This window comes from Pyricularia grisea (genome assembly GCF_004355905.1).
Source record: "Pyricularia grisea strain NI907 chromosome Unknown Pyricularia_grisea_NI907_Scaffold_7, whole genome shotgun sequence".
In the NCBI taxonomy this organism is placed as follows: domain Eukaryota; kingdom Fungi; phylum Ascomycota; class Sordariomycetes; order Magnaporthales; family Pyriculariaceae; genus Pyricularia; species Pyricularia grisea.
In genome coordinates this window covers 921,316-943,792 of record NW_022156720.1, presented here as the reverse complement: position 1 = coordinate 943,792, position 22,477 = coordinate 921,316, and the positions used below count along the sequence as shown (strand labels likewise).

The window sequence follows — 22,477 nt, the reverse complement described above, 5'->3', positions numbered from 1 at the left end:
TTTGTGATGGTTGGGAAGCAATCACCAATTCTGTCAGTCGCGAAATTGGCCAGCTTGCCGTCGTCAGACTCCCGACCAAGCTTGAAAGGAGGAGGCCCGTGCGAGGTTCCTTCATTCTATGTGCGGGTCAGCTTGGCGTAGCTTCCGTTGGTTTTCTTCTCCACTGAGTCGATATAGGACCCACTTGTAGTTTTCTTGGACATTACGGAGTAATATTATTGCCTTAGGCAGCAATGAATTATTTATCCGTAAACAATGACCACCTAAGCTGCTAAGTTATTTGATGGACAAGGTATTCATCATGAAACTCTGCCCTTTTAATAGCAATTGCGAGCTCCTGTTTAATAGGAGCGCGACCAGGTTTAATCCACAGCCACAAAGCAACAATAAGTATGTCACCTTTACACAATTATCCGGTTCATACGTCGCGATTATACTCGATAAATTTCGGGTATTAAATCTGGCTAAAGTTCAAACTCCTTCTCTTGCCAGTCACAATAACATAATAACTTTTGATGTATGCTACTCACAGACACTGTTCCCATGCATCTTTTCTCTTGCTCAGTCCTCCAAATCAACCTCTATGCGAACTCAACAGAAACAAAAAAATCCTTCACCAAAGTCGGTCGAGTGGCGATAACACTCCGCTTTTTATCGGTAAAATAGACAGTACAGCCTGTTTCGTGCTCTGACTTGCGGTATATGATAACACCGGCTTCTTCATATATTTACTTTCCATTCTTCTTGGTGATGACGAATACAATATGGTCATAACCTATGTTACCACCTGATATATGCCCGGGTGCATTGGCCGTTTTTGGACGTATCTTCAGAGTAACTTTGAGATTCATGTAAACGCTTTCGCGGGGGTTTATATTCATGAGAACCCCTTCGCCGGGGCTTTCATATCGAGTTTCTATAATGCCACTCATCGCAGAAACCACGTAAACCTCACATTTGGCTTTCGCGCCATTGTGCTCCGGCTTGGCTTGGTTGATGGTGGTGTGCTGGTGCTGCCCAGCTTCTTCAAGTCGCGACCAAAGAGCCAGCCGCCCTTCCAAGTGGACACTACTGTGCTTCTGGGCTTCGAGACTTTGCATTCAGAACCTCGGCGATATATCATCTACCTTTACGGCCTCGATATTATTTGATGCCACTTTGCACCTTCTAGGTTGTCGCGCACAAGCACCTCGAATTCATAAGGTAAGTCGGTATCTTCCGAGAGTTTTCCCTTGCATCTTCTTCGATTATAAGGACCGTAAATTTGCGGCTCCACACTGACACCAATGTTGAACTTGTGAAACCAAGCCTCCTCGCCAAATGGTACGATTTTCTGGGCTTTGATGTAACCATGTTGTATCGCAACAACGCAAGATTCTGCATGGGGTAGATATCGTAACCAATGGGTATCATGATGTTCGGGACTCTTGCCCGCCTGAAATATAGCGATGTCATAGCCAGGAGGTAACTCGCCTTCTGTCAGATGTCCTATGCATTGAGGTGCGAAATAGCCGTCCTTGCGCTCCACTTGAACATTAAATCCATGTTCTATCGAAAACACGACGAGTGTGTTGTAGTTTTCATATCTCTTCTCTTTGACCTGTTTAGTGCGGGTATCAAATAGCCAGAGCTCACAATCCTTTTTCACCCTTCGAAATTGCCCGTCGACCCAGGTGAGGTAGGTCTGCTCAGAGGCCAAGTCGGTGCTGCCGCGAGGCTGTATAGATTTGGGAGCTTCGCTCAATGCGTTTGCAACCACATTGCTCGGGTTCACGGCCAATGTGGTGAGAGCCACTGTGAAAAGCCCGGCGAGGTGCATTTGCCGGCTGGTGTATCTTTGAAATGATTATAGTCTGCAACGTATAGAAACAGACGGGGACCCTCTGACCCACAAGATAATATGTACTAAGAACTTCAGATATGTTGGAGTATGAAACAGCATTCGAGAGCGTTGAGTTGAAAAGATTAAGAAGTCAAAAATTCACTGAGATTGAGTGTTATGATATATATATTCCTTTTAATGGAGCCACCTAAAGCTAAAGATGGTTTTTTTTTTTTTTTTTTTTTACTTAATGCTTTGAGTCTGCCCTTTTGTTAATGCGATTAAACTCAGCTTCGATACCATTTGGCGCTCCTTTGCTGGCGATGATATATATAGAATACAGCAGGGTTGGAAGATTTATACACGATGGAATCAAGGATCTAGTAAGCAGTCTCAAGGGCGACTAGTTCTGGTTTTCCTAGACTCTTTTTCTATCTACCAGACGTACAACTCAATTGCCGTACTACAAGCAAGCTTTCAAATGACACAAGTTCTTGTAGATCACGGTATCGCCGATTTCACCTGGCCATAGATAGTGGCTTGACTTTGGTATTAAGATTTAAGGCTATTTTTAAGTATTTCTATTCCTTCGGCGTGACTTTGAGTTGTGTTTTGAGAGGACAGGCAGGGTCTTGACCAGTAGGCCAACAAAATCGATTCGTTTTTTTTCTTTTTTGTTTTTTTTTATTCTCTTCTTCTTTTCTTCTTTCTTCTTCTTTGTCTTTTCTTCTTTACTATGTCATTGAGACCCACATGGTAGACCCAAGTTGTTGCAGGCTATATTTACCTACGAAGTAAGTCACTGGCATTAGTCATTGACGAAGGCTTCCGTTTTTTGACGGTGTTTTTAGTGCAACACAAGTACCCTGCTGCCAAGAGCTTTTGTCATTAATAATGCTGCATATCCTTAGAAGATTAAAATTAGGATTTCGAGTCGGTGCCATTCCATGAGGCAAGTGCCTTTGAACAGGTTTGGAACGTAACAGCAACAGGATTATGCACGGAATTTGTGTTGAGGAATACTCGATGAGATAAATGCCGTAACAAAAGCCAAGTGATGTAAGGACTTTTGTAATTGCCATCGTCTCGACAGAGCGCCCTTATACCAAGATAAGACCGAATAATAAAATGTTTTATATTAATAAACAACTAAAGTGAAATCCAAAACACACCTCAAGAACAAATCTGCCTCTTCCTGAAAGGCCTGACACCCTTATCAAAACCAAAAGCCGCATCCGACCCCTTCAAAACCCCATAACTCCAGTTGTTCCTACCCACAACATTATCCTTGACCTGCTGCGCAATTGATGACTGGTGCAAATAGATTTATTGTGTCTCTTGAGTCTTCGGAGTGGGCTTGGAAGGGGCAGGATGGCGATGGAGGAGGCTGTCGCTGCGATGATGCGTTAGAGGGTGGCTGAAGCAGTCATAAATCTACCATTTATTTGCTAGATAACTATGCTCCGTCAAAAACAACCAGTGGTTGAAGGAAGGAACTGAAACTTTACCTCTGAACGATGACGCTGGTAGAACCCGAAGGACAATGAGGGGGATAGTTCACACGCAGAGGATTAGAATGCAGCGAACCTTGGCTCTCACTAGAACACGACCACTCAACAAGGAAACTGGCCAGGGAAAGGCGCTATCGAGGCTCTGAAAGCTAAGCGACCGCTTTTGACAGTGATCTACAGACTTTCAGTGTAGGCGAACCAAAACGACGGTCCGACGCGGCCAGAATGACCTTGGGAAGGAATTCAAGACCCGTGACAATCCCGATTGCCCATTGTTGATCTGTGTCTGATTGAACTTCTGGTCTTGGAGGAAGTCGTAGTAACAGTGCTGACCGAAAGCAGATCCGACTCCAAAAATAAATAGGACGACCGTCAGTGTTGAGATAGCTAATGAGTCCTTCAAGACGCTGTTTTTGTCTTTGTATTTTCCACAGGTTGCAGTGGTTTCAAGGTAGTCAAATAACAAACTGTTCGTGCTCGGAGCTCGTTCCAATCCTCGATGATCAGGAGTCATGGTCTCACTTGATACACTGGTTCTGCGATGTACATGCAATCCACACCAGTGTCCTTAGGACTGCTGTCCCTGGATCTTGCAGAGGTCATGTTGAGCTGATCAGGGGCGACTTTGGAGTCTTAAGGCAATCACTCAATATTGGCTGCTGGGACTTCCTGGTAGAGCAATCGGTGGACTTTATCATAATGGCAAAGTTTGTGTTTGGTAGCTTTTGATCTGACTGTGTCAGATATTTGAATTTAGTCCTGCAGTGGAAATTCAGATCGTCCTGAAACATTGAGCAGGTCACTGTTGGTTACTTGGTTGATGACTAGAAAATCCATAAACCTCATGTACAATGTGTAATAAGCAATGTTCTGCGTCTAGGCTGCGAGGTTACCCGCAATTTGGCCAGAAGGTGATGGAGAGGCTACCTCTCATGATGTGCGTGAGCACGCAGCTTTATAGAAAAGCAAACACAAATCTTCCTCAACAGAAGCGGAACAGAACAAGCGTAATGGAGGCTATGTATACTGCCCGCATCTCTGGGGTTGCATCGCCCGCAATCAAATTGCGCGCTCTTTGATTGCCTACTGGATCTTCTGCATGTTGTTGTAATATATGCTCCCTAGGTAGAACAGCGTCCACACAATCGAGTGTTGCTGGCCACAACACGGCCAGGCACTCTCCATGCAAGTCATGACAAAGAGCAGTGCCGCAACCAGGCCTTGTCACTCAGCGTGTCCAAACCAAATGTAAATCAGAAAGCGGACTGAGTTTCTTTTCTTCTCCTCTAGCAGCAATCCGGCACTGAATCTCAAGCGGTGAGTCATTACGCTTATACTTCTTCCAGATTTGCGTTAAACATGCCCATATACGCAGGCTGTAGATACACTGAGTCTTACATATTCACTGTCAAGTCAGTTCCCAGTAAAAATGTAGACATTGAGGTTTAACGACTACTTCCATGGCAAAGACACTCACCAAGTCGACTGTTTGTTGCATTTGCTTGTTGGATCATACCAAAGTCAAAGGTTTTTAACCTAGGCCTATAAAAGTTTGACTGCTGTTGGCGTGGGGATTATCGCAAGAGGTTACATGGTGTTCTGAAGCAAACAGGACAAGTGAAGTACCAACGATTACATTTGAAATCACGAATGTATTCGTAACGGTTTGCAGGTCAATTGTATTAAATCCTTCAAACTTAATATATATTTAACCTTAATTTTCCCAAGTCCACAATACAAATTTGCTCGCGAGCCAGTACTTACACAACCCAAAACCCAGACAGGCATGCGGCTGTAGGCTGCACATTGCTCGCGGCCAAGAACCTGGGCGTAACACAGATTCGTGTCCGACTCAGGCCATACCATGGCATAAAACTGGCTTGAAACACCTGCTAATTTGCGTAAAGACAAGTCATACAACAAGAAGCAGTTGCTGTTCTCCTTTCACCATCATTAAAAAGCCAAAGACCAAAAAAAAAAAAAAAAAAAAAAAAAAAAAAAAAAAAAAAAAAAAAAAAAAAAACATAGTACACAGAGCAGTGTTGAGGCGGCATGGCAGTGACGCGCCTCCACTCGGACTCTTGCGCTTGTTATTTGGTCATGTCTGGTGTCCGCTGGACCAACTCGGGGAATTTGCAGGCTTTCGGGGCAGAAAAGATGACCGCGCTTCGCACGTGGCGGATCTGGACGGCGTCGGGAGCTATCTACACTCCTGAATAAATTCCGAGTCGCCGAGTGCCGATTGTGGAGTAATTTCCGGCCTTGCGGGTTGTGCGTTTCACTGTGACGGGAGGAGCCTTTCAGGAAACAAGCCGTGCCCGATCCGGGATCCTCGTTATGCATTTCCCATCAGTTACTGGGACACGAAAGCATCTTGCCTGCTGCTTTCTACTATCGTCGTACCAATGTCGATAATTTTGAAGTGCAACCCGCAAAGTGCCGGCGCTTCCGGTCCATCCCACCGGGCCTTAGTAACACAGGTAGATTAGCTTTCTGCCAATCCACTGGAACTAATTAAGGTTTTGGTAGGTGTATGCTTCGGATAATTGCCATTTCGGAGTACATAATCCCCCAGCTCCCCGGAACGCCACTTCTCCTCATTAATTTACATTGGTCACTTCTGGAAACCCAGTGCTCAGTTTTACCATCTCAACAATGTCTGAACCAACCAACATCGCGCTCTACATGGACGATGATTGTCATCTCTCCGTGAAGCGAGACTTTCCTGTCCCAACCCCAGAAGACGACGAGGTTTTGATCAAGGTTCTCTTCTCGGGCGTCAACCCAGCCGACATCAAACACGGCCAGGCGTTGGCCGTCCGCCCTGTCGTCCTAGGGTATGACTTCAGTGGGCACGTCGTCTCCGCCCCTCCGGGATCCGACTTCAAAGTCGGAGACGCCGTAGCCGGCACGACTCCTACCGGCCTCGGCCGCCCGGCCCGCTACGGCACCCATCAGGATTACGCGACCTGCCCCGCGGAACGGTTATTTCACGTCCCCGAAAACCTGCCCATGCAGGACGCAGCCTCCCTGGTCGTCGTGGCCAGCACCGCTGCCGACGTCATCTTCAACCTGTTTGACCTACCGCCCATTCCCGCCGAAAACCAACCAGCCGCAGTCGCACCAGCGCCCGGCGGCAGCTTGCTCGTCTGGGGAGCCTCGACTGCCGTCGGCAGCAGCGCGGTGCAGTACGCGCGGGCGAGCGGCGTCAAGACCATCATCGTGACGGCGTCGGCATCGCGGCACGAAATCCTGCGCGGCCTGGGCGCCACGCACTGCTTTGACTACCGCGACGCCGATGTCGAGGAGCAGATAGCGTCGTTGATCAAGGAGCAAGGGCTCGACCCGATTCGGTACGCGCTGGACGCGGCTGGAAATCCAGGGGCGAACGGCGGCGCGTCCTCGGCCGACAGGATGACCCGCTGCGCCTCTCCCGACGCCGCGCGAGCCTCGGTCGTGTTTACGAACCCGCCCATGCCCATGGCCTTTGCGGACCGTAGCCGAGACGCCATGTTTAAGCTGGATGGGATGCCGGAACCAGTAAGCATCCCTCGTGATGAGCCAAAGGCGGCAAAGGTGAAGGAGGCTCTGGACTGGACGGTGCGGAATTACGGCAATGGGTTTGTTTTGCCTTTGGTGGAAGTGTGGAATGGGAAGAGCGAGGATGCGCTCGAACAAATTAAAGTCATTGCCGATTGTGGCAAGTTTGGAAAACTGGCCATTCAACACCCTTTGTTATAGTTTGTTACTGTCCTTGCCCAGTTGGCCCCCAGATTCTTCCCCTACCTACCTCTTAGCCAACCTGGTCTTGGCAGCCATTAATAGGGTCCTGTCTTTCTCACCACCATTTCTAGCATCAAAAGCGGCCAAAGTGGTCTCTACATCAATCAGCCTTTATCCATACCGGCCCGCTTATCGACGCCGAAGACCACCATAATATTGACACGGACTGGGATATCCAAGTAATTGGTGAGTGCAGTGTTCAGAAAACGGACTTGGTATTCTATCTTTTTGAGGTCGCACTGCAAGGTAGAGCCTCGAGAGTACTGCTGTACTGACCTACTGAAAGAAAATATTTGCCAGACTGGAAAACTCTGGATCACCTGAAAAGGTTCCAAATTAATCCCGCATGTCAAGAGTTTCTGCGGAACTTCCCCGAGCATTCCAACAGAACAGCCGGCTGTAGAATCCGGATCTGCCATAGGTCGCCTGAGCTTGGGCAGTGGCTGCCGAGGATCCAAAGCTCGGAAAACTGGAAGAGACGCGGCAAGATGATGGGGGTCGAGCAGTCTTCTCTCACTTTCGTAAATGGACGACATTGGCTGACAGTGCAAAGCGAAAGCGCCAAAAGGCACAGCCAATAAATCAGAGAGAAATGAATATTTAAGCTGAACAAAGTCGAGCAGCCAACGCCCCCTGTTAGAGTCTGGGTATCTGAGCATAGGGATGTACAGTTTTTGCCACGCTATCATCCCCATGCCCTGAGCCTGAGCAAAGGATGTCGAGTGGGAACGGGAGCACCGGAGGCTCGTGGAGGAGTTGATTTTAGAGCAAGAAAATGAACTGAAGTATGAAGATGAGGTTGCGCAAACCGCATCCGAGGAGCGGATATCGCTTGTATCAGGGTGGAAATGACTCGGGCCAAGCCCACTCAAACACAGGGCAAAGATTAAAGTTGAACTGACTGTCACGCATTGTTGGTAACTATAGGATTGTATCCAGGGCAAGTCGGCAAGTAAGTTAGCCCAAAGGAACATTAGGATGTCGTTGTAATTGAGTACCTTTATAATTGCACACGTGACTCAAGCCCGCATTCAATTCTACCCAGGTGTTCGTTGGGGTGGAAGAGGGATGAGTTATGGCCGGCATTTGGGTTAGTCCTATATACTGATCCTTAAATATTTAGGTGCCTAAATAGGGTGCCTACCTAGGTAGGTAAGTCGTTAGTTAGGTACCTAAGTACGTTACATTGATCCGTCCACCCAGGTGTGCAACGCTGTTCTGCGTGTGGGCTGTAGTGGATTACAGATATGCCAAAGCTCAAGTTTCCAGCCACGATGACCACCTGGCTGGCGAGTGAGCCGTCACCTGAGACAAGACTGAGAAAACAACATGCACCTCGCACAAAAGCCCACCTGCTACCCGACCTGATAGATTGGTATCGGACTTTGTTTGCTCCAATCCGTTTGCTGAGCCTGGAGTTCAAGTTCATCCTTCTAAAGAAAAAAACAGTCGATCCTCAAAAAGATGGCCCAGCCAGATCCTACCCCCGAAAATGTCTGCAAAGATCTGGCATTTCTATCACTCAGAGCGCCCTCGTTAACAGCTCTACCAAAGGAAGCAATTCCCAGAAGCCCCCCCCTGCGACGTCACCACTCACCTCAACTGCACCAAAGACCCGCAAAATATCACCAACTGCAACGCAAACATGCCATCATCGTTCAGCTTCACTTTACCTATTCGTCTGGCGCCTAAAAAGCCAACCTCACCAGACCAGCAAAATCTCACCCGTCAACAGACGCTCTTTACGCCAGCAGAGTCCTACAAACTCCCACCTGGATTAATGTACCCCATCACCTGTCCAGTCGCTACTGGCCTGCCGCAAATTGACAGGCCGTGCAGGTATCCTTTCGCCACCCCAACCACCCAGTCGGTGGTCCACCCTCCTGGCGGCTTGGGTGCTCGTCCCCGCAAGCGCCGCCCACGTCAGAGGAACCGCCGCCAGCAGAACCCGGCTCCAGATTTTGAGTGAGTGAGTACGCAGATTTCTTCATCCATCCGCTCACAAGGAGTATGGTGGTCTTGATATCGAGTTTAATATGCACACCTAGCTAATTTGCAACCACGTTGCAGGATCTAATCACCTGGCTGATGGCCAGAAACAAAAAGTCATGACGGAATGGAAGCAAGTGCTATAAAAAGGGCAAGCTATTTCAAGATGGTTGGATCGAGTCAGAAAGAAAAATCCGGCCTTGGAAGCTTTACCATGCGCTGTTGATTCCCTGTCCTTGGCCCGGACGATTGGATCCCTATGCACGACCATGTTTGGGGATGAACTAAGTTCTCAAAATAAGGGTGCGGTTGAGCAACATAAGCAACATCAATAAGGTCAAGCACCTCCGAGACAGGGGTTTTTATTTTGACAACCAGGGCGTGGGGGGCACACAAGCCCAGGGGAGGAGACACGACGATCGCATGCAAAAGACCATGGTGATACATATCGGGAACTAACAAAGGACAAGGTAAGAAACTCCAAAAGTAAGACGCTGGATTCAAATCATTCAACTGGCAGGATATGTACAAAAAGAAAGTGCCCAGCACTAATGAATGGAATACAACAGCATCGCTGGGTATCTTGAAATGCAGAAAAGAATGAGGAAAACGAATATAGAAACAAAAAAAGCAAACATGGAACAATCCTTTCTCTAAACAACACACGATTTACGGTTTAACCGGCTGCTTGCAAAATTTACGTCGAACATCATCGGTCCCTTGCGCCCCCATCCCATCTATAAGCTTCTTTAGAGCGCCGACACGTTGAGCTGTCTGCATGAACATTCCACCTACAGAAAGACTAGTCAGCAATCAATCCTGCCACGATGCTTCGGTCTCAAAAAGTATGCAAAGACAAAAAAAAGAAGAAAAAAGAAAAAACATACCCTCGGCATGCCACTGAATATGACAATGAAGAGCCCATACGCCCGGGTTATCGGCGGCGTAGCGGATGACGACGTGCGAATGGCCCGCGACCGTGACGGTGTCTCTCCTGATAGGGTTTTTCAAGTTCCACGTCGTCTTGGACTTGCCAAACTCGCCCTTACCCCAGCCTACGATTTGGAACTGCTGTCCGTGCAGGTGCCAAGGGTGACCCATCATGTTGCCGGCGCTGATGGCGATCTCGGCTCCCTTGGTCTCGTCGGCCGAGTAGAGGACGTGCTGATTTGGCTGGAAGACGCCACCGAGGGGTATGGTTGAGTCTGCGGAGGATGCTGCCGCCGCGGCTTCGTCAAAGTCGGGGACTTGCCAGATTGTGGCCTCGTTGTCGAGGGGGTTGAAGATAGTCTATTGAATGTTAGCATGGGGAACTAGTGATGGGAGAGCATACGAGTGAAATAAAGTAAGCTTACGTCGTTGATCGAGGTTCGCTGGACGCCCTTGCCATCATCAACAAACCTAAACATAAAATAATGCTTATTCTTCTCTCCGACCTCGTACGCATCGATAGGCCTCATGGGTTTGGTTAAATCGAACGGCAAATCTGCGCATCTGTTGTGCCAAGGCTCAGTCCCGACATCTTCACTGGCCACAAATGCCCCCAGATCCCACGCCTTTCCGATTGGAGCAGCACCGGCGTCGACATCATCGTAGGAAAGGATAGCCGTTCCTTGAGAGTTTACGCTGGCAAAGTTGGAGTGTGGGTTTGGATCCAACATGGCGCACGTCGCGATTGCACGCATCAGATAGTTTCCGGCCGTCTGGTTGGCACGCAGGATTGCCGAGTATCTCTGGCCAGGGTTGATGAAGATTTTGGTGGTGGCCACGGGCTCGACCTCGACGCCGTCCATCTCGACTATCTCGAGCGTGTGGTTGTCGACGGTGAACCACATCGGGGTGTTGGAGCTGTGGCTGATAATACGAAGTCGAGCTGCAGTGTTGCTCCTGATGCGCGAGTTGAAACGGGTACCACTAGCACACTTCATCTCCTCCCCTTCATGCCGTTTGCCGACGACTTCGTCTTCGGGTTGACTACAGTTGAAGACGTTGCGACCGTTGATGATGATATTGTCAGGGTAGGGCTCCATGCCCGTTATCCCGGGGCTCCAACTCGATGACGTACTCAGATATTCCTTGACTGCCTGTCTGCCATCCATGTGATGCATATCGCCAATCATGATAATCCTATCCTCCTCGACCTTGGGAACCTTTTCGGTGGGGTCGTGGATGATTATAGGACCGTATAACCCATCGGTATATTGCACCGAGACATGTGCATGGTACCAGAACGTTCCTCTTTGATTTGGCACACCAAACACGTAGGTGTAGCTCTCGCCTGGGGGAATTCCGCATTGAGTAACACCCCAAACTCCGTCCATCTGAACGCTATCCCGCTGGTCGATTCCGTGCCAATGAATGGTTGTCCTCTCGTCGCCAGGCATCGAGTTGTGCACAACCACCTTGAGCAAATCACCCGAATTAGCCTCAATCAACGGACCCGGACTCTGCCCGTTGACAAGCACCATTGATTTTTTAACCCCATCCGGACCCTCCACCTCGACGCGCGTAATGTTGAATTCGTACTGTCGCACCTCGGCATCCTGATCCGTAACAAAGAAATTCGTCTTTCTCAAATCAAAATCGTCGAACGGGGGTAAAATCCCAGATTTGCCCGTCTCCTCTGGCGTTTTCGCCTTGCCGGGATCGTCGGCAGCCGGCGGGGACGGCGGCGCGGGCGGCTCCGTCTGCATCACCGTCATGCCCGACAGGGCGGCGCCACCGAGCAGGATGAGCGAAAAAGCGACCAGAAAAAGCATCGCTATCGATGACCCCAACCTGCGCCTGGGCGGGGCGGGCCGATGCGGGAGCAGGCCCTCTTCGTCCTCCTTGGACGACACATCGTGGTCTGGATCGTCGGCCGCCAGCAGCTCTTCGCGCTCTTCTCTAGAGCGCGATTCTGGATCCATCGTTTCAGACTGGTGGTGTGTATTTTGGTAATATTCTTTTTTTTTCTTTTTCTATTGTCCTAATAAAAATAAATGACCAATCAACTGGAGACGTGGCAGTTGTCGCAACACGCTACGGTTAGTGCAAAAGCAAGCGCTAAATGAAAAATGATCAATCAGGGCATGGTGCAAATGTTAAGAAGAAGCGAGACAAAGAACCGTGTCACCGGGTAGACAGGTCAATCTAGGTTGATGTCTGTCAGGTCAGACAATGAAACGTCTGCCTGTGTTGCTTGAGTTTGTGCTGACAGAGTGTGCAGTGCAGTGCAGTGCGATGCGGTGCTGTACAGCAGTCGATTGAATTACGTTTGCAACCGCCTGTGGCGACCAGGTCGTGCTCTTTTGCTCAATGTGGTTTGATCCAATTTTACACATCAGGCTCCACTTCGCAGGCAATGCTTGCATTGTTGGCCCACAGAACGGCGATTCGATAAGCGTCGCTCGCCCCGACACCTGCAAGCAAAAGTGTGCTGATATGCTTGTATGTGGGTTTTGAATTATGCAGGGGATTTGAACTGCCAAGAAGTGGCCTGATCGATCGATAGCCCCACCAATGGAGATCTCGGGAATGCCTCGTAGTCTTATCGTCTTGCAATCCCTTTCAACAATATTTGCACTTTTTATTGCTGTTGGGATCAAGCCGAATAGCTATTTTTAAATTGAATGAGAAAAGTCAGTGCATCTACAGGTGTTCCCAGGTCACATGAACCAAGGCGATTCATACTCAAATTAACTTTACAAACGCTGGCTCAAAACATAACACATCATCCGAAAAGAAGAACGTTCCTAGGTTTTCCCTCCTGTCACAATCTCAAATCAGACGAGCCGCCTATTTGACCTGGATTGGCAGATTGAGTTTTCGTCTAGATACATCAAATCCTGGCTTGTCTCTGTAGCGAAGTTAACTCTCGTGGTTGCCACTTCCTCATCGCATCCAACAATCTAGCGTCGACCCTCGAAAACATCTCTTCCTCCGCTGCGTCTACCGCAATCATCCGGAGGCGTAATCCCCGTGGCGTACGACCACAGGAATCTTTTGCCATTGGGTTAGCCCCAGCCTCTAGCAGTGTCTCAATGACTTCCTGCAGACATTTCTTCTGTTGCATGCAATATGCAGCGATGTCTTTTTGAAAAGTCTTCTGTCAATCCGGTTCACATCAACACCGGGAAGCCTAAGGAAGAACTTCAAGAATAACACTATGGTAGGGATGTGTTCATCCTTCACACTCATCGCACAGATGAAATGCAGAGGGGATTCTGGGTCATACCCGTTGCGAGGCCCGTTTGGGTCTACGCCCTTTTGACGAACCAGAATCGAAATGTAAGCCATGGCCACATCAAGATGATGCGGTTTTCGATGTGCTCGCATGATTCGCACCAGAGACCCTAGCAGCGTCAACCTTTGAGGCTGGTCCCTACCCCTCAGCCACAGGCGTTTATCAACGGGGTCATCGGCCATGATGGCGATTTCAAGATCGATAATCCTGATGAAAAGTGCTAGACTCGCTTTATCGGCCATGGAAAATTGGCCGACCTGACGCATGTGTCCTATGAATTGCAAAAGTTCATGGAAATAGCTCCACTTGGGGCCAGAAGGTTCCGGGCGAGGGTTTTCACACTTGAGTAACGTTGTCGACACTGGCACTGTGAGGCTCTTGTTGTGATCGATTCTGTCCCATATGCCAGCGTACACGAGTAGTGTAGTGAGATCAAATATTGTTGCTGGGCGGGGATTTGGAATGGGCCCAGCGCCAAGGCAGAGGAGCAGCGAAACAACCTCTGCTGGCATGCCACTAATGATTGCTATGCTCAACGGCGAGCAGCACCCATAGTAGCTTGAGCCGAGACAGTTTGCCTCTGCGTTGACATTGGCACCGTGGTCAACCATAATCTGCACAATTTCCCACAAAACACCGGCCAGCTGACATGCTTCACGGCACCATTCATCCACCAGAGCAATGTCACGGCTGTAGACGTGACGATCCACCCACCATGCTCGGCTACATGATCCCAACGGGTGCTCCTCCAGTCTCGAGATTCCCTGGTTAAACAAAAGGAGCTGCAATAGTGGCGACGGCTTCTCCCATCTATCGTCACGGCTGTGATGGAAAGCTTGCGACGATGTCTCAACGTTGCACCCCAAGTCGAGCAGCTTCCGAACCATCAAGGGATTCATCTGCCCAAATGGCCACGCCCATTGCGGACGCTTTGTATTCAGTTGGGTGATGGCCCACTATTGAGCGCAGCATATGCGGATCGGCCCCGTAAGTCTGTACTGCCCGCGTCACCCCGTCGATGTTTCCGAGCTTGACGTTTTTCATAAGGCTTCGGCAATCTTCTGTGATCTTGATGTCCTGTTCCCAAGCTTGGTGGAGTATGTTGTGATAAAGGTCCCTGTGGACCTGGGCCAGACGGAGCATGTTTTGTGAGTTGCCAAGTAGGACCGTGATCTTGAGTAAAATTTCAGTTGGGAGTGTTAAAAGACCACTATTTGCTGGGCTGAGATTGGGGCCAAGGGCCTGGGCATTTGGGTCTGGAAGATGCATCTCGGATGCAGAGGTGACCCAGGGCGAATTTATGATGAAGTCGAGCTAGTCAATGTGATGGATGAAGCTGATAAAGTATGTGAAGAAGTTGAGGTATGTTGGGGAGAAATGTGGGCGGAAGGCGAGCGGGATTATATTTGCTCAGAACGGCCCTTTGAGTTGGGGATGTGGATTCTGTCTAGGCCTGTGCAACTGTGGTTGACATTTTATTGACTGTTGTACTTACACCTTTTGGAAGAGCTTGCCCAGATGGTCCTCGATTGTTCTGGAGCACGTTCACTCTTTGTTGCCTGGAAACTGAGAAACAGGACAGGCAGGCACGGTGAAAATTCGTCCCCAGATACCTAGGTGCCTAGGTAGCTAGGTGCTTTAGGTACCTACCTAGGTAGCCTTGGAACGGTACCTGGAAGAAACTTTCTAAAAACTCGACATGGGCGTTCTGCAATTCAGCAGCATGACGATCCGGTGCGCATGGTTTGTTATAATCCCAGTATACATCCAGAGACTACTAAAATTACAGCATCACACCACTCAACCAGAAATCTTGACAACCACCTTTCCAAAATGCCCCCCACTCATCAAATACTCCAACGCAGCCCTCCCCTCCTCGAACCCAAACACGCGATCCACTACGGGCTTGATTCCATGCTTGTCGTAGAACCCAACCACATCCTCGAACCTATCCCTCGGCCCATTGATGAGGCCCTTGACCGTGACGTTTCGAGACAGCGCCAAGAGGTTAAAGTGCGGCCTGCCCTCGACCGACTTGTCCTGCTTGCCCGAGAGGTAACCGATGCAGCTGACGAGGCCGCCAAAGGTCACGCACTGCAGGGACCGGTGCAGCGTGTCTGCTCCGCCGCACTCGAAAATCACGTCGGCGCCCCGGCCGTCCGTCAGCTTCATGACTTCGTCCTGCCACTCTGGAGTGCTTCGATAGTTTATCAGATGGTCTGCGCCGAGGGCTTTGGCCTTTTGGAGCTTGTCGTCGGATGAGGAGGTTACAATTGCTGTGTGGTGGTGTTGAGCGTGTTAGAGTTGATCACGTCCAACTTCATTCTCTTTGTTCCCGCCTTTGCAAGATGACTTACTAGTAGCTCCAGCAGCCTTTGCAATCTGCATGCCAGAAATACTGACTCCGCCCGTCCCCTGCACGAGCACGACCTTGCCCGACAGATCCGGAAACTCCCGCAGCGGCTCCTGCCAAAAGAGCGCCATCCAGGCCGTGACGGCAGCGATGGGTAGACAAGACGCCTCCTCATCGGTCAGAGACTCGGGGGCCTTGACGAGGCCGGTGCTGGGAAAGACTCTCTGGGTCTGCAGCACGCCGTCGAGCGGGAAGCCCATTCCCGTGGCCATGTGTTCCTCCTTGATCTGGCCAGACAGATGGGCCTGGGTAAAGGTAGACAGGACCCGGTCGCCTACCTTCCAGGGGATGGTCAGGTCGGGGCCAACGGCCGTCACGACACCGCACATGTCGGAGCAGGGGGTTAGGGGGTCTGGTTTCTTGTCCTTGAGGCTCTTGTGGTGTTTGTATAGGCCGTTGACCACTAATTGGCTGTTAGTGACCGAACGGCAGTCAAGCTTTTATGAAGACCAAGGAGGGAATAGGTGAGAGAACCTACCTTCGGTGTCACGGTAGTTCAGGGAGACGGCACGGATCTCGACAAGGACTTCATCTTTGCCAGGACTAGGCATGGGTGCCCGCTCCAACCAAAGTTTGTCGACACCATCCTGCACGGTCTGCCACCTTTGAATTTGTTTCTCTTCGGGGGCCATGATTGCCTTATCAGGGACTAAATGTTGGGGGGACAAGAGTATATAAAGCTAAGGGAGGTCAATTTACTGGGTTTCAATCACTCGGCAGTGAACAAATCAGTAGACCAATCAGGTCGGCAATGAACTTGTTTACAAAAAAGTATAATAAGTATACAGGGTATGAGCGTTGAGAAACAATTCAAGCGTCGAGAGACCAATGCTAGATTTGTAAGAACCAGATACGCCAGTGGGGTCGCGAGGGGGCACGTTTCCCCCATCTATGTCATAGACACTTTTCGAAAGGTTGAATCGAAACAATTTGCGGGTCCGCCCGCTATTTTTTCAAAAGCCCCAGATCTCAGCGATAACGTAGAAAATGTGGCGATGCGTTTGCCTGCCTTTTGCAGTGACGACTTGACGAGTCCAGAAAAAGACATTGGCTTTTCCATGCCAGGTTGCGCACGTGGCAAATCCTTTCAAATCCAACGCCCATTCAACAACCAAAGAAATCCCCTGGAGAAAAGCTTAAGCGGACGCCTTCTTTCCGTTGCTCGCGTCGGCCGACTTGCTAGACTTGGCCTTTGCCGACTTTGCGGCGGTGACGGGAGGCTCTTCTGGCTTCACGTCTGGGATCGGCTGGGGCTCGTTCAAGATGTACTCGTAGAACTTGCCCAGCGGGATGGCCTGCGACTCGGACCGCTCAATTGGGGCCGGAGTGTTGCCGCTCTTGCTACCGACGGACAGCATACGGGTTGATGTGAAGCGCGTTGCGGCAGTTGCGGCGCGCCATGTGGCGGACCGGATTAGAATTGCGGAACGTGTGGCGAAAATCATTGTGACGAAATAAGACCGAGTCAGATAAATTGATGGTGACAAGTTGTTTTGTATGTTGGAGTGATGATTGGAGTTTTGATGTGTTTGTTTGTTGCGCCGCAAAATTTGTTCTACCTTCAATTCGGAATTCCATCCGCCAACGGCACACGCTCGAGCCTACAGTTGCTTGTTGATGTCACCATAGAAACACACAGTGTCACGTGATGTAGACATTCCTGGGCTATGTCCATTAACTAGAACGATGCCAGCATTAAACAGCCTATCGTCAAATAAAATCTAGCTACATGCGGCTTTAACCTGAAGAAAACCGAAAGAAAATACCCCAGCTGAAAAAAAAAAGCCGAGGATAAACAGATCAAAATGGATCCGCATGGAGAAAGTCAAAAACAGAACAGAAGAACTCGGATACGGGGAATCGAACCCCGGGCACGACGGTAACTCGTTATTGAGAGCGTCGTATGTTAGCCACTACACCATATCCGATTTGGATTGTTGAAAACTTTAAATACTTGTGTTACTATATCCTACAACGATGTTCCTTCATAATGCGGAAAGTTTCTCGTTCAGAAATCACAAACAGCACATTTGTATCCAAAGGACATCTAATTTTTTGCATTCCAGTATGTAGGCCGCTGTGCCAAACTGATTTCGGTTTCATAATGGAAAGTCGGTGCGTTGCCTGTGGTCGAGATCGCCAGACCCCCGCAAGAAAATGGCAACTTGACGAGGTCAACTGTTGTGCTGCAAAGGTCTGCGACCTTATTTCTCCGATTCCGCTTCGAGATGTTTAATTTGGGAGAAAAATCAGGCATCTGTCTCTTTTGTTCTCACGGAACGGATCCGGAACACCACATTGAATGAACAGAAAAAAAAACGCCTCCCATTGTTCCGCCAGCTCACTGTGGAATCTACCCCGGCTTGCCTGGACAGGCTGCAGCTGCAATCTCGGTGCTTACGGTTAATGCAGGAATAACGGATCCCGACCCGCCCATTAAGATTGATGTTTGGTCAGCCCGTATAGCCTAGACGGAACAAGCATTTGCTGGGCACACATGTTCTACTTAACCAGGCCAAGACCATCCCCTCGCATCAAGATGGCCATCACGGTGTCAGCCCTATCTGTGCCTTTTTGAAGCGGGACCACTCGTTTAGCCCGCCAGTCACTCATTTAACTCATAAAAAAAAACTCGGGAAGAACACACAAACACCTCAAAATGAAGACATCCACCATCGCAGCCATCACCCTCCCGGTCCTCGCAGCAGGAGCCAACCTTCAACCTCGCCAAACGGACCAGGCCACAACCGCATGCCCTTCGCTATGGTCTGCCGTGCTCACCTCCGCACCGCCGTTCCCGACCCCCGTGCAAGAGTACCGCAGTTCGATTTCAGCCCGCATGACCGACGTGTGCATGTCGTTTGGAGACCCGGACATGCCAGAGTCGGTGCTGACGGCGCTCGCCAGCTACCAGGACACCTTCTCGGACTACATCTCCAAGGACCGTCAGGCGTCGAGCGCCTACAAGCTCTGCTCAGATTGGCTGAACCAGCCGATCTTGCTGACGGATACGTCGCAGATCGCGTCGTCAAAGTCGCGCATGTCGGCGTACGAGTCTTGTCGAGAGAATGGCAAGCTGAGCACGTGGTGGACTAGCTCGCCGGCCACGACGACGCAGACCAGTGCTGCCAACAGTGTCGCCACAACTGCTGCGACCACTGGAGGTAGCGCTACCAACGCCGGTCAGACGGCTGCGACGTCGGCGCCTGCTGGTGGGGCTGCTGCTCGAGGCACTCCCATTGCAGCCGTGTCCATGGTGGTTGCGGTTGCGTTTGGGAGTCTTGTGGCCTGGATGTAGACGTGATGATTATTTTTGAAGAAGCGATGGCGTTCTGGCTGCATATACGGTTGTGTTTTTGAACCTAGCAAGTCCGACTTCTTTTGTTGCCGACTAGTATAGTTTCATGACAAGGGTCTCTCAAAAGCCGCCCAGTTGATACCTTATCAAAAGCTAACTTTAATGATCAACTATTTTCTGTGACCCGATGCTTCCTATCCTGTGAAGCTGCAAAACCATCAAAGACTATGGATATCAGTTCATAAATGTTAGCTGACAAAAACGACCTCTACAAAATCGTGTCAAAAAGTGCAGACTTACAAGGCCCTGGTATCGCTGACGGATTAGCATCCGGAAACAAAACAAGATAGATCTGCCTCCACTTGTCTTCAACCTCTACGCCATGCTTGCGCGTATTTGCCTGGATCTCATTCCACTGCGGATGCGACATGAAGCCTTGATCTGGCTGAACAACCACGGCAAAGCAAGGCTCCAGGGCTCGCATATGATCGTCGAGACGTTTATTATTCCCGAGGTTCTTTCCGCATCTGTCGCACGCGAACTTTTTAAGATGCTTGCGATGCAGATGCTCCCTGCGAATCTTGAGTTGTAAGAATTTGCCAATGAAGCTGCCCGAGGTGGGAATGATCGGAAGCAAAAAAAAAAAAAAAAAAAAAAAACATACTTTAACCGGTTCATACCGTCAAATCCTGGACCAAGGCAGGTTCTGCGGGAGCCAAATGACTCATGAAACCGCTTGAAATATGGGCACGCTATTCTTTCTCCGGGTGATTGTTTTTCAATTTTGATACGCTTCGCAGAGTGTGAAGGGTCGTCTCCAGCTCCGTGTTTACCAGGCTGGTCTATGCTGATCTGGTCCGGTACCAACACTTCCTCAACCCTAATGTCTGAGGCAGACTTATGTGGCAGGGTGTTGTAGGCAGGCGCCGTGGGCAAGCAGTCACCGACGCGACTCGCATCGGTCATTTCGACGGTTTGGTATGGTGGAGGTAGCGTGTTTGCACAATTGGCAAATGTTTGAGCCGAGACAAAAGTGCTCTCAAAGTCCCAGTCATTCCAAACTGATGGCAGATGCAATGCTCCATCGGTGGAATTTGTATCGCTCATCTCCAACAGCTGTTTGAGAGGAGGGTTCAGATCGGTTGTATTTTCCAGGTGACCTGACGTACTGTCATGATCCAAGTGACTGGAGCGCAAAGAACCAAGCCGAGAGTCGGGGCTGGAATGTACATCAGATAGTAGAAATTCGGGGCTCATTGGGTCCACGGCACTCCATGGTAGGTTAAACGAGTCGAATGAGTTGGAACAGACGGCCTCTGTTGCACCGAGCATAAACCTGATCCAAAAATTCTCGGTGTAGGGAGAACCCGAAGATGCGAAATGAAGATTGTCATGTCTGTCTGCAATATCCCGAACAGCTCCTGGAGCTGTAGTGGTTGTTCCATTATCTATCAAATTTGGCTTTGCACAACGATCCGATGAATACCCAAGCGAAAGTTCATGTCTTCTGCAAGTCTTTTCGTTAGTTGCAACTCCACAACAACAAACTTGCCAGATGTGCTCACTTACTGTCGATGCCTGGCAAGTAAATCAGTCCGATGGAATGCTCGGTTGCACCCTGACTTCTCACAGAAGTATAGTGGGAATCCATGTTTTAGCACATGATAACTAAGAGAGATGATGATCAGGAACCCTGGCAGATGGTGGCAAAGAGCTTTTTTTGCATTAAAGATGCACCAGAAACACCATAGTGCACTCACATGAGGTCCTCTTTCTTGTTAAAAACCCGTCCTGCTTGACATAAAGCACAGATATATAGCTCAAGAGAGATACTGGTATCACAGCAAGGGCATGAGGTTGATAGTGAAACTATCCCGTAGCCCTCTCCGTAGATATTGGATTGTATTCTCAGTGGCATGATGTTTTTTGTGCTGTGTACTTGTCTACAATCCAGTTTCCGGCTTGCTGGGGGGCTTTTATCATGTCGTAGAGATCGACACCTGCTATCACGGTCCATGATTGTAAAAAGCGCAACTGCGCATTTTTGTGTTTGTGCATTTTGCCCAATCCGATGCCTGCAAAAATCTCGAGCTGATTGGTGAGATGGATCAATCTGGGCAATGACGCGTCTGACAGATTTAGGCAAGCAGTGTTGCATGAATGCAGTAAGGCTGCCAATCACATGTACTTGGGGGCTGTGCGTTGTGGGCCCCCTTAAAAAGGGGGTTGCAAAATCGCGGGTCACGACAAAATCGCGGGTCACCACTCACGAGTTTTTTAACTAAAAAATCGTTAATAAAATAACTACATGCAAATGCAATCCTGTTTAATAACACCACAATTATATTTACCGCATTTTTATTAATATTATAAAATCGCGTAAATTTCCAATTATTTCGGCTGCCTGCCAATACGTTAAATATGTTACAATCAAGGTATCGGGTAACCTATTCTTATGGTAAAATACAGTGGGTTAAAACAACTAAGCGTTTTAACTGGGTAACTGGGTATTTTTAATAACTGGGGTAAAATTATAATCGGTTTCAAATAAATATTAAAGTTAATTAAAATTTAATTATTGTTAAACAATCCTAAAATCGAATTTATTTACATGGTAATAAACGTGCCTTATATAAATTATATTCCAAATATAATCTCTTTTAATTTATTTAACTTATAATTTTTAATTAAAATTTTACAAATTATAAAAATCCATTTTTTTGGCCGTTACGTAAAATTACGTAAAATTTCGTGGCTTTATTTTTAAATAATCGTTATTTTACCGGTCGGTATTTTTTTTGGGCGAATATTGTTAAAAGGGGTGTAACCCCATTTAACCTTTTTAATACCGGCCCAATTATTTGGTCGTAATATTAAATTTCCTTTTTTTTGGCAAAATTTCTTTGGTTTTAAATAATTTATATTCCCTTAATTTTTATTTTTGGTTTTATTTTTTTTTATTAATTTTTTTTTTCTACGTTATATTTAATTGCGTCGTTAAATTAAAATTTGGTCGTTCGTCGACGGAACGTCGCCACGTTTTTTTTGCGTTTTTTTTTCCTTATTTCGTAAATATGTTTTTTTATTTTTATTATAAATCGCGCGGTATAATACGTTGCATTATTTTGCCGCAAAATCCTTTTCGTTGCGTTAAATATTTTCGTATTAATCGGTTTGGTTGCGACGTATTAGGGGTATTTAACGTTTAATTACGCAATATTAGTCGGTAATATTCGAAATTGGATACGGAAATCGAAATTTTGGAAAAAAATATTTTAACAAAATAGTAAAAAATTTAAAAAAAAACAATTAAAATTATTCCGTTTACGGAAATAAAACAAATTATGGTTTAAAAAAATAATATAAATTATATTTCGCGGAATTAATAATTTGGAAAAATTAAATTGGATAAAACGTAAAAAAATAAAATAAAAAA

General features: G+C 48.2%; 9 protein-coding genes across 9 annotated transcripts; 3 read left to right on the top strand and 6 right to left on the bottom strand.

Moving 5' to 3' along the window:
• Positions 1–1,129: 1,129 nt before the first annotated feature.
• PgNI_09301 (uncharacterized protein) lies at positions 1,130–1,819 on the bottom strand (the record flags this gene model as incomplete). Its single annotated transcript, XM_031129286.1, has 1 exon — positions 1,130–1,819. The coding sequence occupies one exon, from the start codon at positions 1,817–1,819 to the stop codon at positions 1,130–1,132; it is 690 nt and encodes a 229-aa protein (XP_030977945.1).
• Positions 1,820–5,988: 4,169 nt separating this feature from the next.
• On the top strand, positions 5,989–7,074 carry PgNI_09300 (uncharacterized protein; the record flags this gene model as incomplete). The annotated part of the gene is made up of 1 exon (XM_031129285.1): positions 5,989–7,074. The coding sequence occupies one exon, from the start codon at positions 5,989–5,991 to the stop codon at positions 7,072–7,074; it is 1,086 nt and encodes a 361-aa protein (XP_030977946.1).
• Positions 7,075–8,761: 1,687 nt separating this feature from the next.
• Positions 8,762–9,085, top strand: PgNI_09299 (uncharacterized protein; the record flags this gene model as incomplete). Its single annotated transcript, XM_031129284.1, has 1 exon — positions 8,762–9,085. One exon carries the CDS (start codon positions 8,762–8,764, stop codon positions 9,083–9,085), a length of 324 nt encoding a protein of 107 aa, XP_030978334.1.
• Positions 9,086–9,584: 499 nt separating this feature from the next.
• PgNI_09298 (uncharacterized protein) lies at positions 9,585–12,014 on the bottom strand (the record flags this gene model as incomplete). Its single annotated transcript, XM_031129283.1, has 3 exons — positions 9,585–9,896; positions 9,993–10,395; positions 10,461–12,014. 3 exons carry the CDS (start codon positions 12,012–12,014, stop codon positions 9,775–9,777), a joined length of 2,079 nt encoding a protein of 692 aa, XP_030978335.1. The 3' UTR covers positions 9,585–9,774.
• A 1,099-nt stretch (positions 12,015–13,113) lies between these two features.
• PgNI_09297 (uncharacterized protein) lies at positions 13,114–14,599 on the bottom strand (the record flags this gene model as incomplete). Its single annotated transcript, XM_031129282.1, has 2 exons — positions 13,114–14,286; positions 14,330–14,599. 2 exons carry the CDS (start codon positions 14,597–14,599, stop codon positions 13,114–13,116), a joined length of 1,443 nt encoding a protein of 480 aa, XP_030978332.1.
• Positions 14,600–15,061: 462 nt separating this feature from the next.
• PgNI_09296 (uncharacterized protein) lies at positions 15,062–16,375 on the bottom strand (the record flags this gene model as incomplete). The annotated part of the gene is made up of 3 exons (XM_031129281.1): positions 15,062–15,606; positions 15,688–16,146; positions 16,222–16,375. 3 exons carry the CDS (start codon positions 16,373–16,375, stop codon positions 15,131–15,133), a joined length of 1,089 nt encoding a protein of 362 aa, XP_030978333.1. The 3' UTR covers positions 15,062–15,130.
• A 504-nt stretch (positions 16,376–16,879) lies between these two features.
• Positions 16,880–17,188, bottom strand: PgNI_09295 (uncharacterized protein; the record flags this gene model as incomplete). Its single annotated transcript, XM_031129280.1, has 1 exon — positions 16,880–17,188. One exon carries the CDS (start codon positions 17,186–17,188, stop codon positions 16,880–16,882), a length of 309 nt encoding a protein of 102 aa, XP_030978330.1.
• A 957-nt stretch (positions 17,189–18,145) lies between these two features.
• PgNI_09293 (uncharacterized protein) lies at positions 18,146–20,881 on the bottom strand. The gene is made up of 5 exons (XM_031129278.1): positions 20,802–20,881; positions 20,611–20,709; positions 19,706–20,468; positions 19,342–19,613; positions 18,146–19,266 (listed from the first exon to the last, which is right to left on the bottom strand). Exons 2-5 carry the CDS (start codon positions 20,690–20,692, stop codon positions 19,208–19,210), a joined length of 1,176 nt encoding a protein of 391 aa, XP_030978328.1. The 5' UTR covers positions 20,693–20,709; positions 20,802–20,881; the 3' UTR covers positions 18,146–19,207.
• On the top strand, positions 18,403–19,041 carry PgNI_09294 (uncharacterized protein; the record flags this gene model as incomplete). The annotated part of the gene is made up of 1 exon (XM_031129279.1): positions 18,403–19,041. The coding sequence occupies one exon, from the start codon at positions 18,403–18,405 to the stop codon at positions 19,039–19,041; it is 639 nt and encodes a 212-aa protein (XP_030978331.1).
• Positions 20,882–22,477: the final 1,596 nt, after the last annotated feature.

Coding starts and splice junctions, on each gene's coding strand:
- PgNI_09293 (XM_031129278.1), bottom strand. CDS start 20,692: ATGGATTCCCACTATACTTCTGTGAGAAGTCAGGGTGCAACCGAGCAT. Junction 19,614..19,705: donor GACGGTATGAACCGGTTAAA/GTATGTTTTTTT, acceptor CAAGATTCGCAG/GGAGCATCTGCATCGCAAGC. Junction 19,267..19,341: donor GTCAGCGATACCAGGGCCTT/GTAAGTCTGCAC, acceptor TGATATCCATAG/TCTTTGATGGTTTTGCAGCT.